The sequence below is a fragment of the Ptychodera flava genome, chromosome 13, assembly GCF_041260155.1.
Source record: "Ptychodera flava strain L36383 chromosome 13, AS_Pfla_20210202, whole genome shotgun sequence".
Lineage (NCBI taxonomy): Eukaryota > Metazoa > Hemichordata > Enteropneusta > Ptychoderidae > Ptychodera > Ptychodera flava.
This window is the reverse complement of record NC_091940.1, coordinates 26,719,365-26,732,666: the sequence shown is the minus strand read 5'-3', so window position 1 is coordinate 26,732,666 and position 13,302 is coordinate 26,719,365. Positions and strand designations below refer to the sequence as shown.

General features: G+C 39.5%; 1 protein-coding gene across 1 annotated transcript; it reads right to left on the bottom strand.

Moving 5' to 3' along the window:
• Window positions 1-5,028: 5,028 nt before the first annotated feature.
• On the bottom strand, window positions 5,029-12,691 carry LOC139148015 (cytotardin-like). Its single transcript, XM_070719270.1, has 7 exons — window positions 12,418-12,691; window positions 8,642-8,792; window positions 8,095-8,282; window positions 7,111-7,393; window positions 6,552-6,735; window positions 6,116-6,241; window positions 5,029-5,246 (listed from the first exon to the last, which is right to left on the bottom strand). The coding sequence occupies exons 2-5, from the start codon at window positions 8,777-8,779 to the stop codon at window positions 6,667-6,669; spliced, it is 678 nt and encodes a 225-aa protein (XP_070575371.1). The 5' UTR covers window positions 8,780-8,792; window positions 12,418-12,691; the 3' UTR covers window positions 5,029-5,246; window positions 6,116-6,241; window positions 6,552-6,666.
• Window positions 12,692-13,302: the final 611 nt, after the last annotated feature.

The following is a 13,302-nucleotide window of genomic DNA, read 5'->3' as shown; positions in this document are numbered from 1 at the left end:
CGGACTAATGTGGAGAAAGTCGTTCGTGCAAGCGTTTTGGCTGTTCGGTTGATCTTTATGCGGAGAGAAGCTGGGGAAAAGCAGTGGGTGGATGGATGGATGGATGGATGGATGGATGGATGGATGGATGAATGAATGAATGAATAGACTATCCGGAACACGTAAGGCCTACGCAACTGATTGTTCTTAACAGCTTAGTGAATAAATCACGAAAACTGTCTCAGGTACCTTAGAGCTGCTCTGAGGGTTCGGTGAAGGACTCCGCGTCACCCGTCGGTCGATAGGGCGCTTGGACTGACCGGTAATCACCCACGAATAGTGACAGTATCAGTAAATAAACACTGGAGTTGTGTGCATTGTCTTTCTTCTTAGGTTTAGCATCCTCTATGTCCTGTATAGGGAATTGTCAGCATGTAAAATTGACGGAGTAGTAGTATAGCAGAATCGTATGTTATCTTTCTTTTTGTACAAAACTCCATAATATGTCAAAAACTCTCAGGATTTTCGGTCGGCGCTTTGGGGGGGGAAAAACTTACTCAAATCATAGTGAGATCGTTGACTACCTAATTTCTTACGTACAATAAAGTACTAATTTTCACGTGCAAAACAACTGCCAACATACAGATGTTGAAGGTTGCTTTGCCCTTTGACCTAACTTATGAATAATGGTTTTCTACCATGACAGGTGGTTTGATAAGGATTTTATAAATAAGATAAAATAACAATTTATTGATTTCATGGGGAAATAAAAGATGCTCCTTCACGACGAAAAGTATTCGGCCAGCAGTCTATACTTAGTTGCAGTTATGTCACTGATGTCGGTGAAGGGAATAAAGTGTTATTTGTATTGTATAGGGCGATGGCCTGGATTCTCCAAAGCACACAAACCAAAATTGGACCAATCGGGTTGTGGGTCATAGTTAAGTAATATGGTAATAAATAACTACGTGCACGCCTTCCGTACAGTAGGTACAAAAGTTCCGTGTTGCGTTGTAACCTAAACAGCACAGTCTGTCTGCTGTGATATGCAAATACAAATACAAATGCACAGATGAAGTGTACAAACGTACTAGGCACAGATTAAAAAATCGAATATCCAAAGACGAGAAATCCAATTTTAACAATTGAGAGAGAGAGAGAGAGAGAGAGAGAGAGAGAGAGAGAGAGAGAGAGAGAGAGAGAGAGAGAGAGAGAGAGAGAGAGAGAGATGGGAGGGGCAGCAACATATACAGACGGGGAACCTTGTTAAAATTTGGAGTCTAGGGAATGTAAGATTGCTGAATATGATACAGAGTATTTCAGGAAATAATTTATTAGCCTTGTGTTAAGCTTGATGCAAATTATACAGAACTGTCATTCATTGTCATCAATGAGCAATCCCACATTAAATTTTCCATTGAAATGATAACAAGGACACACGTTCATCACAGTTTCATAAGAAATTTAAGTCATGATACCCCCATGAGTGCAGTTATGAACACCTATTACCTGGTTATGGGGGCTATAGCGCCCTTTTGTCACCCCGAGGGTCTGTGCAATACCAACAATTCTGAAATACATAATTTCGTTATTCTCCATACGATTTCCTGAGGCCCTAGGACGAGGGGTATAGCGATGTGCTTCTGCCACGGTTACGCACGGCCCCTCGGGATAACAAACAGGCACTTTAGCTTGACTAGACCAGGTTATATGTCTTCTATAACACATGCTGGTGCTGTTCCATGAAATTATCTTTAATGTGCCCTGATGTAGGGCCAGTGTGCACTGCAACAATACATTGTGAGAATTAACTGGGTTATTTCCCTCAAAAAGAAGCGAAGATTACCTTTAAGTTAGCATACCAAAAAAACATTTTTGTTGCACTTGAATCCTTGTTGTCAATGAGCTTTTCAAGTTCCAGAGGCTCGTCCTTCAATCCGGGTGCTCCTCAGGCTCTGATCACCCGTACCGCCATTGTTTCAAAGCTGCAGACGACATTAAGCGTATGGTCACGTGACTGGACACTCTTTCCAAAGACAATTTCCCAAGAAACTACCCCCGACGCCACTTCTTTCGAGCCAATGGGGTCAAGTGTATCCATTTTCTAGTCACGTGATGTTATCTCACGAATCCGACACGGATTAAGAATGCGGCGTGTTAAAAATCACGCCTACTTTTTTGATACAGTATGTATGAACGAGACATGAAAATTTCGATACTGTATAATAATTTCGGCCGGAAGGAAGATGTACAAAAATAAGTTTGGAAAAACTAAAACTTTCAGAGACGATGTCGGTGTCAGAAGGTCATGGAAAGTGTCGATGGGTTAAAATGTTAAAAAAAATTAATGTGCATTGTAAAATTCTGTGCAACTATTCATGCCAGCCATGGCCAAGAAACATCGAAATATCCTCAGATGATAAGATAATTTTAAACCCTAATTTTCCCGCTTACGATAAAATGTTACAATTATCACTTGGCAACATATATGCACATCATAAGGTATAATTCGTTATTACATTAGTGGACATAAAAAACTATCCTGTATTTTAAATACAGGGGTCGGAAGCCATGATCGGCGCAAGGCATTCTGGGACGTAGACTTCCATATACTGCTCTTTCTGCGCGAGGATTTTAAAAGAATTGTTCCAGCAAGGATATGTATATTTTTAAAACGCTTTCGAGAAAGTTAACTAAGATAAATTTATCATTCAGTTCCTACATATTTGAATATCATGCTACATTCTGCATAACGTATTAAATACTCTGAGTACGTACATGATACAAAATTTTTGGCTTGCTGATCCAGATTATCAAAGCATGTTCTAATATAACTGAAAAAACCTGTAAATGTTTTAAGTTCTTTCTCTCCATCTATATCGTATATTGCCCCGTACGTTCTTCAAGGTTTGTTTTCTTCGGAAAGGTTGCATGTCTTACTACAACAAATATTTACACTTTATTATTTTTTACAGAGGAATAATTTGCGAGGAAACACCCTGCAAGAAATAAAAAGGAAATGATTATATATCGTATTCGAACTTGAACATCAGCAGTTTATTGGCTCAGGTTTAGGGAGCGGTGAATTTCCAGCTTGAAATAGCATATCTGCGCGTACATGCGTTACGCCCTCTTGCGTTGATTAGGCATGATGTTGTTCGTATGTGTCATCTTTACCTGACCCGTTTGTAATGTTTGTATCCATCTTCCTTTTAATTTTTTGTCTTTGCTTCTATTCTACTCTGTTCATGGTCGTAGCCTGAACGGCTAATTATTATTTTGAAAATTGTGATTGAACGTTAAATGCAGCCACCGTATGCATGTTATTCACAACGTATGAATGTTTTCCTCACAAAACCAATCTTCTTTTGAAACTGCCTTTATGTAATATTATGTGCCATTCTCTTTCTTTGCGTCTATCTGTCTGTCTGTCTGTCTGTCTGTCTGTCTGTTACGACGTCCAGTGCCTTATCTTGTCTGTAAGTGCATGTGTCTTGCTTTGTATTTCTATGATCGATGTTCTGGCTGTGCACGACCAGCTGCACAGGGTTCTTTTGGAACGGACGCGTCTCTAAGAACCGAGTGGTCGACAGCATTGGAAATTAGAAAGAAACAAAACGGTTTGCCGGGACTGTACCAAATCGATCTTGTGCGTCGTCACTACCACTGTCGTCATTGTACTTAACCGCTTTGGTATGGATATTTACCTCATCACTTGTAACCATAGCTTGTACGGTAGATTGTCTTGCTGGAAATCCGAGGGAACAAGCTGCTGTTTTCGTTCTCTCGTCTTTGCGAATCCTTGACCAGGGTAGAGTAATAATCCTTGTCGAGTCTTCCGACTATAAAAATACAAAATAAATGAATCAGCCAGATTCACATAAACACGAAAACAATAATTTCTCGCTAAATGTTTTCATCTCGGTCGCGAAAATCATCTTTATACTCGAACAAAAATATAGTTACATGTATTCCGTCCCACATTCACTATAGGGAATGTATAAGTATCACCAAATACAAGTTTTGTTTTCCTTGTCGAGGTCACTCTTAACTTCAAGAAATTTTCTTCATAAACAGTTGCTTGTTATCACCGAAGGACTTATTCAGTTCAATTTTTGTAGGAACGACAGATGAGCGGCAAGAAAGTCAACGTTCTCTTCAGACATGCTCTGCTCACTTACCGGACGATGTCAGGCTGGTTGACAAGCCGGTAGTGTTCATGTACTTGCCGGGGCTTGTTCTGCCTCCGTATGCTGGTGTTCGTGACATTGCGAAGGTATTTGGTGATGCTGCTGTCGGCTTGGTCATCCTGTAAAGGCAACACTTTTTTTAACCCATAGTGCCACTTTAAGGTTTTTAGTGCAATGAAATATGTCAATATAGTGTCAAATGTTTCGACAAAGCTGTGATTGCGAGCACCCTCATTCTTGCGATAAAAGGAATGCATATTAAAGATGACGTCGGATTATCAGTAAAAAATGAGTCATGAATATGTATGAGTATGTATCATTCACTCTATTGCTATGTTACGTATACGGATACTCAGCGCCATGAGACCAAGTTGTACCTAGTCTTTGTCAAATAATAGCACGATACAGGATGTGACCATTCACACAATAACAGCACACATTATACCGTATAGATTGATAATTATGGTGAAATGCGCCTTAGGAGCTGATATTAGAACTCAAATTTTTACCATACTTTTTCTGGTTTATCGATGATGCGGCTCACTTTGAACCTTGACGTTTTCACCATTTTATTTTTGTGACAAAAATATTCATTGAATTAACACAGGGATTGCCGCCACGCTTGAATCTTAAGTTTCGTTCAGTGAAGTAAAGTTGTTTCTCTGGTACCGAATTTGCGCGGTGACCACCCCATAATTTTTTCTCCTTAATTTTGAAAGAAAATAGGTGAAAGTTTAGTTTAGCAAGTTTAAGCAACAGTGAAGGCCTTTAAGTTTCAAGGCTAGTATTACTGTAGTAATTGAAAGAATTTCCAACGGATGATTGACTTCATGATGCAGTGACGTTTTTGACCACTTACTTATTTTTTCTCGCGTCTTCGACAAGCACTTTAAGCGACTCTATCTCTGCTCTTATCGGTGGTTCTCTACCGTTGTCCTCCTGTTGGAGCTTGGCGATGAGTTTGTTCTGGAGGTCATTGATTTTGTCTTCGAGTGCCCGTATGTGAACGGAGGACTTCTGTCTTTCCTGGGCCAGCAAATCAGCCAGCTTGCTGTTGTCATTTTCCAGAGCTTGTATCTAGGTTTAAAGTGATGAAGATACATTGCAGAGATCATGAAAACACTGCTGGTAGGTTTCGGCCTATTACATTACTAGGGAAGGAGGATGTTACACGAATAATCCATAACAAAGAGACACAAAACATTAACTTATCATCACACGATGGCAACTTTCAAGGATAATCGTGCTACTGCCGTTGAGGGCGTATGCTGATATCTGCCGACCAATAAAAAATCACAGAAGTTGTTGACCCCACTTCATTATGTATGACCGGTTGAACTCCCGTACAAATAACCTTCTCTTATTTCCAATCATGTTGACACGCTCTTCTGTTATCAGGTATCAGAGTCTCCTTGATAAAACATACGAACGATCTCTGACAATCGAAAGATCATTAAAGATACAATGGATTAACTTTTGAGAATATTTTCACTAGTTTTGTTTTAGATAATAATCACATCTTCTTTTTCTTCTTCTTCATCTTCTCCCTAATGTATGTTGAAACACAAAGTACTGGCTATGCAAATAAAACACATTATCTAAAAATACAATGTTACTGTCAACAAAAGGGCTCTAGTAAGGATTTTTATTTGTAACTTTTGAAGGGGAAGAAGATACAATCATGTAGAAATAGAGCAAAGGCAATGAGCAAAGACACCAACAAGTTCTAGTAGGTGGCGCTAACGTTGATAAAGCAACTGAAAGTGCACGCGATACGATGGAATCGCATCAATTGAAAGCAGCGAGCTCTTTTAATAGTAAAATAGCTTAAGTCGCCATAGATTGCAAGAAGTTAAACTTTCTCAACTGTAAACTACTGGATGCGCCTAGTGTACATATACAGACAGTGAAAGTCAAAGGCATGCATAATTTACACTTCGACTCACCTTATTTTTAAGAGCAAGATTTTCGCGCCTTTCATCTTCAAGAGCTGCTGCCAGCTTCTTGTTTTCCTCTGCCAATTTAGCAACGTTGGAGGCGTCCTTTCCCATTTGGTTTTTCAGATCATTCAACTGCACAAAGTGGAATAGATACCAAAGATATGACAATAGCGTCACGTTTAAGGTGAGACGAACAGATGCGTTGTCGATTTATTTAGCATGATTTATCTGCTATTCTCGTTGAATTTCTTAATTTTTGCCAGTAATCTTCCTACAGATGCGTCATCCCGTCGTCTCTTTCTCATTGTCTGTCAGCGCAGACTTAAGTATCCGTGACTGTGGATATGCTTATCTTATCTTCCACGGCTCCCCAACCCTATCTCTCATATAAAAAGTTAAGGTCGATAGAAAACCATCATATACGGCATCCTGACAAACTTACATTCTTGGCGTAGTCAGCTTGAGACTCCTGTTTGTACTTTTCGAGTTCAGCGGCAGCTGCGTTGCGCACTCTGGCCAGCATTTCCGGCAGGTTGCTCTCTTTTGGGCACTCTCTCTCAACCTGGCCTCCAGCTGCAATATTTGCTTCCCCTTGTCATCGAGGCGCTCTTCAATTCTGCGATTTCCTGACGTGTTAGAACAATTCACAAGAAGTTATTCGCAACACAGACACTCTCTCGTTCTTGTTGCAATCACGGTCAGGCTATTGGCGACGAAGAGAAGGGGATAAGTGATTGTGATTTTTAAAGTTGTGTGTCGGAAAATTAAATTCTTATTTTTCACAGAAAATACATTTGAAAGTCTTTCTTATAAATCACATTGAAATACATGGTCATTCCTTTTCACGCCGACAAGATTTAAGTTAACTGTAATGCGAAAAAGACTTTGAAAACAGGCGAATATAATCTTTAGTGATGGAGAGTTCCGATCGCTTGGCTCACTACTTCATTACTGGAACAGTCACATAAGATGAATTTAAAAGGTTATTTCTGAGCTCTTACCTCATCACGCAGTTTCTTTTCGAAGTCAGACTTCTTCTGAAGGTTTACCAGGGCCTCCTGCGCGTTGGCCAGGGCTTTGTTGTCCTTGTCAGATTTCCCGGCAACATCCTGGTAGTTTCGTTTCAGTGCTTCGTTCTCCTTCTTAGCGTTGTCCAACTGTCTCGCCAGGTCGTTGTTAGCCGCCGCCGCCTGGTTCAGGGCCTGGTCTTTGTTTGCCAGCTGCTGTCTCAGTCTGGCAATTTCATCTTGGAACGCTCGGTTGTTTTGTTGCTCTGCGTTCAGTCTGCGAACAGTTAGGTGAAGTCGTCAAAAGTACACTATTTCATGGTCAATATCAAAACAACGGTAATTCCATAGAGAGACAAGAATCACATTATGAAAACTGACGGTTTCATCCTTTGTCCGACGGTCGTAATAACACTACAGCTTGAAATCCGGAAAGTGAAGTTTTGTAAACATCGGAGAAGTCAATATATCTGCGTTACTTTTTGGTCTGAAGTGATAGGTTACATCTGTCAAATATTTCTCCTATATGATATAGTTTAGCAGGTTTTTTTGCGGTTTTAGCCTTCATGTCTGTCTGTCTGTCTGTCTGTCTGTCTGTCTGTCTGTCTGCCTGCATGCATGCATGCATGCATGCATGTATGTATGTATGTATGTATGTATGTATGTATGTATGTATGTATGTATGTATGTATTATGTATCTATGAATCTATGTATGTATGTATCTATGTACCCATTCGTGTACTTCATTGCTCGTTTGGTGGAGGAATGGTGTGGATTGCATTAGTGAATTAGTGGGTTTAAAGATGTATGCAGACAGCTAGGCAGCTAGGCAGCTAGCTCTAGCTAGCTAGCTAGATAGATAGATAGATAAATTGATAAAATGATTGATTGATTGATTGATTGATTGATTGATTGATTCGACCGACTATTTTTACTATAACTTTGTCTGGCATTACAGCTAGCACGTGGCCCATTACCTTTGCTGTAGTTCTGCAACCGCGGCAGCAAGCTTCTTCAACTCCGCATCATTCTTCTGTTTCTCAATGGCCACTGCTTGCACCCCATCTCTCCTCAATTTCTCAAGTTCTTGCTCGTACAGATTCTTGATGACGCCGATTTCGTTTTCCAAGTTTTTGATTGCATTCAGGAGGGAAGACGAATCAACCTAAAACAACACAAATGATTAAAGAATGTATGTATGTATGTATGTATGTATGTATGTATGTATGTATGTATGTATGTATGTATGTATGAGATGAATATACTCATGTACACAACTATTTGAGTATGTAAACACATACGTATATATGTATACACAGTTATTTTTCTCTCTATATATAATATGTGTGTATGTGTGTGTGTGTTCATACCTAAACGTGTACACAAAAAATAATATTAATGATTGTTTAATGTCTTTATCATTAAATCTATTTGGTTTTACAACTCAAGCTCGATAACTGGATCAACCAAGGATTCTCTTTTTCCAGGGTCAGTGGATAAATCAAGATCGGCATGGATTCTCACCTGACTGGCTTGTTTTCTGGCGTCTTCAACCTTTTTGATGTAGTCACCGAACCTTTGATTTAGAACTTGCAGTTCGCTCTTCTCCTGATTTCTGGACATCGGAGCTGGGGGACTTGGATAGGACGAGTAGCCGCTCATTGTAACGATTTATCTACCGTGTCGGAAAAGAAAACATGTGAGTTTAAAATAAATCATGCACTTTTGGGCATGCTTTTATGGACAGTATCTGTAACTTTTTTGTAATATATGTCAACTACAGTTTCTTGTTCTACTTCCAAAAGCATGTTTGAACAGCCATTTTTGTCAACACGGCGTTTCTCACAAAGTCCGTGTCATTGTTTATATTTGAATTGTAAGTCTTGACTAAAATTCTTGTCAACAATAACAATGCAGTTTACACGTGTACAGGCTGAGTTGACAAGTTGAATATTGTGTAGGTCAACATGCTTTTGGTAGTAGAACATCAAACTGAAGTTGACATTGAACACGATGTGTGATATCATCAAAGGTTACAGCTACCGTGTCGTTAAGTTCTCCGTCAAGTTCTCACTTGTAAATGTTCCGGTTTTTTTTAATTTTTTTTTTAACGAAAAACAGTAAGAAATGCTACATACGTAGGACTCTTTTGAAGTAAATTGTTTAAGTTATCGCCGTCTTGATATTGTAATTTTTTGTAAGTTTTCCCTACAAAGTTCACGCGCGGCAAAGAGGCCATTTTGAATTTCTGTGAACGACAGCACGACAAAGGTTAACGTTTCCCTTAGAAAAGTCCATGCAAAGGTTTAAAACTCTCTCTTTGGAAGCACGTGTTTCCTTACGTTCATCTGACCTCTGCAAGGGCAAAACTGACAGCGTCCTTTTTAAGCGTCTTCAAATGTTTTATTGTGAATATAAACTTCTGACCCTTTCTTCTATGCAAGCCATCGATAAAAGTGTTTGGACTCACTGACAGTCGTTGCCTGTTTTTCTTTATGTCATCTTCGCTTTAATTGTGTTCATTGGGCGTAGTCTTTTCAATTGAATGGCTTTTATGGAACGAGCGATTGGTTTTTCGCCTTTATCGTTAGTGTAAGTTGCACCTGGTTCTATTTCAGTTGTTGCCAAGGCGCTAAGCAATCACTTCTCTAGGGACGGTCACCCTGTCTTGATCTTACCGAAGGAGATAAACAATCAATATAACCTATAACATCTCGAATCGCGACAACAATGATTTTAGATCCGTCGCACTCTAATGAATAAGCCGAATTTGTTTATTTCGTCTATGAATTGTCCAGCGTATATATTTCGGGTCGCGCCTGCGTCAAACACGTCGAAGTCCGAGGCAGCCGAGGTCGTGCGTAACGCCCCGTCTATTCATTTCACTGAGATCAAATTGGATGACTGTGCTATGTATTGAAAACATACACACGATAGAGACATTCGAAAGAACCATTTTGAAGCAACCAGTGCGCAGTTTTTGATTATATTTCATGGACATTGTATTGAACATCAAGTTATACCCAGGAGCATATGCCCGTTTTTACAGTCTCACAACTTTTTTCATGTGAAAATTTCATGCATAAAATTTCCATCGCTGATAATCTATGCGTGGTAAAATATTGTGGGTGACTTGATGAGCCCTTCAGCTTTTTCCATTTAAATTTTGAGATCCCTTGACTATATCGTAGACTCCTTAAATTTCGGACAGAGAGAGAGAGAGAGAGAGAGAGAGAGAGAGAGAGAGAGAGAGAGAGAGAAGAGAGAGGAGAGGGACAGATCTCATGTATATGGGAATTTATTGTAACATATCTCTAACAGTGAATCATTGTGAAGAGGTTATTTGCCATCATGAGCGAATGCCAGGCTGAACACCTAGACACGATGCAAACAATTTTAAACACCTGTCAACTGTATACAACGCGAATGAAAATACTAGTATAACAGGGTCCTTATTGGAAGTACAACACACACGAAAAGGTGAATCATAGACCCATAAAAAAGAAAATCCCTCCGTTTTTAGGATCTTATGGGTGAACAGAGTACTTTACGACAGAAATTACCAAACCCCGCCGTTTCAGACAGCTGGAAAGTTTAGGCGGACTGCGAAAAGTTTACTCGAAATTGCTGCAATTATCCGTGCCTTCCCGCGAAAATTTTTTATCCGTAAAAATACTCAATCTATAGGATTGTGTCCCGCTTGTGAAAAACTTATATCCATCTCTTAAAATCGTTGTTATTTCCCATACGTTGTGGCGATTATTCACGATGAGCGGTGAACACAGAACACTATTTTGGGATAATTGGATCTTCATATTTTTCAAATTTCTCAAAATCTTGGGTGCCCTATAGCTGAATGTCTCAATATTACAACTTACTCATAAAAACAAATGTGTAACGTAAAAAGAAAGCAGATTAGCTTACATTTCCAGATTTTAAAGACATTACTTCACCATCCAATTATCCCAAATTAGTTCCAATCGTGTAACAGTTAAACGACACGGGGGATTTTTGTGATGCTTTCTCTCTGACTGAAGTATGATGACACTTGGTCATTTTTACCCCTTTATTAATCATATTTCGAATCAATTAAACGTGAGATTGAGTAGTTTCGCATCTCTGACCATTTACAAGCCGGAATTTATGTTCCACTGCATGCGACATTCTAATCACATTACTATGTTGTTTTTTTCAGTAACAAAATTTCTACTGCATGTTTTTTTTTTGAAGGTTGACCGAGTTTCTCTCTGTTGCTAGATCTAAAGATCAACAACACCGTAAATGCGGCGAACACATCCATCAAGTTACCAGTGGGGGATTGTGGGAACCACTCTCATTCATGATGTGACATTTGTGATCACTGGGGCCAGAGAGGGTGAATTTTCGTATTCCCTCGCTTTGAAAGATGCCCTCCGTGTCGACCTTCGCCATGGCAACGTGAGCGGTATAAGACGATAACTACAATACTGTTTCGCTTTTGATAATTTCCTTATAGACGAAGGCAGAATTTGCATTTAGACGTTTATTTCACTTTTACTTTAGATGAATTTTAAACGCGATTGCAGTGAAACTTATGATTCCGAACAGGCTTAGCTTGTAACGTTACAGCTGTAAATGAAAGGCACGTTAGTTTGTCAGCAGCCTGGATTTGCTCACAACAGCTTCAGTTGCAACACAATCTGAGTACGCATTATTCTAAGTCACGAACTGATTCTGTCAGATTGAAGGGACACTACACTTTGTGAATATATACACGTATCAAATAAATCGATAAAAAAGAAATTTATTCAGCATCGTTTTATTCTGATTATGTATGAAAACAACGTATCTCCGGAGCGTTCAGAGCCCGAATCACGGCGTCTACTGATGCTGGGGACAACATTAAACGAGTCGTGACTATGTATCGAAGTAAATGAGCGTATCAGAGCGCACATAGGCGTCGCATTTCCATGATACGGCCATTTATCAGAATGTCCGGGGCTTTGTTCGCATCATTTTACGCAGGGATCGATTATACTGCAAGCGTTACGGCTCAGCAGTTGAAACATATTAAGTGGTCTAATTTCGATGATGAAGAATGCCTTTGGTTTTTGGTGATGCTGTCGCTAAGGTGACGCGGATAGGTTGAGAGTAGAAACGCGAAACACTCATATAACCACACTGGTGTCGAGCTGTGATGGAGATCACCAAGGAAACACGACTGATTCTACTCAATCCTCGACGAAAGTCGGGACCTTCAGTGTGTTAATGTTCTACCCTTTGGAGCGTGGAAAGAATTTGCATTTACGAGATTCACTCACCTGTGTTTCTGCACTCAAATCCTTTGAGATTGTAACCTACCAGACAGAAATAATTCACGGTAGTTTTAAGGTAATCTGGCAAGAAACAGCAATATCGAGTCCCTCAGAGCCGCGTCCCTATCGTGCAACAACGTGGATCTCTTTCACTGTCAATGGATCAGACTAGGCAGGGAGATCCGCCACATGTATACGCTGTGTGTTTGTTTAGGCGTTACCATGGATTGCGTTGCAGAGATACGATGCACAGGGCCTCGATTGACTCCTTAACACGGCAGAAAAGATTCTATATTGTGAAACAGACAATGCAAAATCTCTCATTACTAAATAGAAGTGGCCTTATTTTTTTAAATCTGGGCTGTAATTTTACAACATAAATTCAACAATCAACTGAACATCAAACTAATCATCGGAAACGATAGAATACTAGCAGCTACGTTGCCGTAGCGCCCCCTTCACTTTTTGTTTTTATCATACGTTTTCGTAAAATGTTTTTGCTTGCTCTTGTTAATCTAACGAACCCTTTTTCTGGGAATACCTAGGGCGAAATATTCAACCATTTATGATTTAATTTCTAATTTTCATTTTGTTTGATGATGTTTGCACTGGAAGATTCATATAATTATTGTTCTTGTACGATTTTATTTTCTTTGCGGGGATGTCGAAATATTTCGCTGACAACGCTTTGAATTCATATTCGTTTGGTTTGGTAACGTGTAGCTTCGAAAATTCGTAGTCTTGGGTCACAACTAATGCCCGAAGCGCGATAATCAGTATTTGTGTATGTAAAGCATATCAAATGAGCTTTGTATCATCAGAAGGCATATCTAGAATTAATCAACATAACATTTAATGGATGTACTTCGGATTCTGCGCCATATACCTTTT

What these genes read in the sequence shown, in the direction of transcription:
- LOC139148015 (XM_070719270.1), bottom strand. Translation starts at nt 8,779, where the DNA reads ATGAGCGGCTACTCGTCCTATCCAAGTCCCCCAGCTCCGATGTCCAGA. An exon ending in GTTGCAGAACTACAGCAAAG is followed by an intron (nt 7,394 to 8,094) that starts GTAATGGGCCAC and finishes AACTGTTCGCAG; the next exon opens with ACTGAACGCAGAGCAACAAA. An exon ending in AAAAGAAACTGCGTGATGAG is followed by an intron (nt 6,736 to 7,110) that starts GTAAGAGCTCAG and finishes CTAACACGTCAG; the next exon opens with GAAATCGCAGAATTGAAGAG.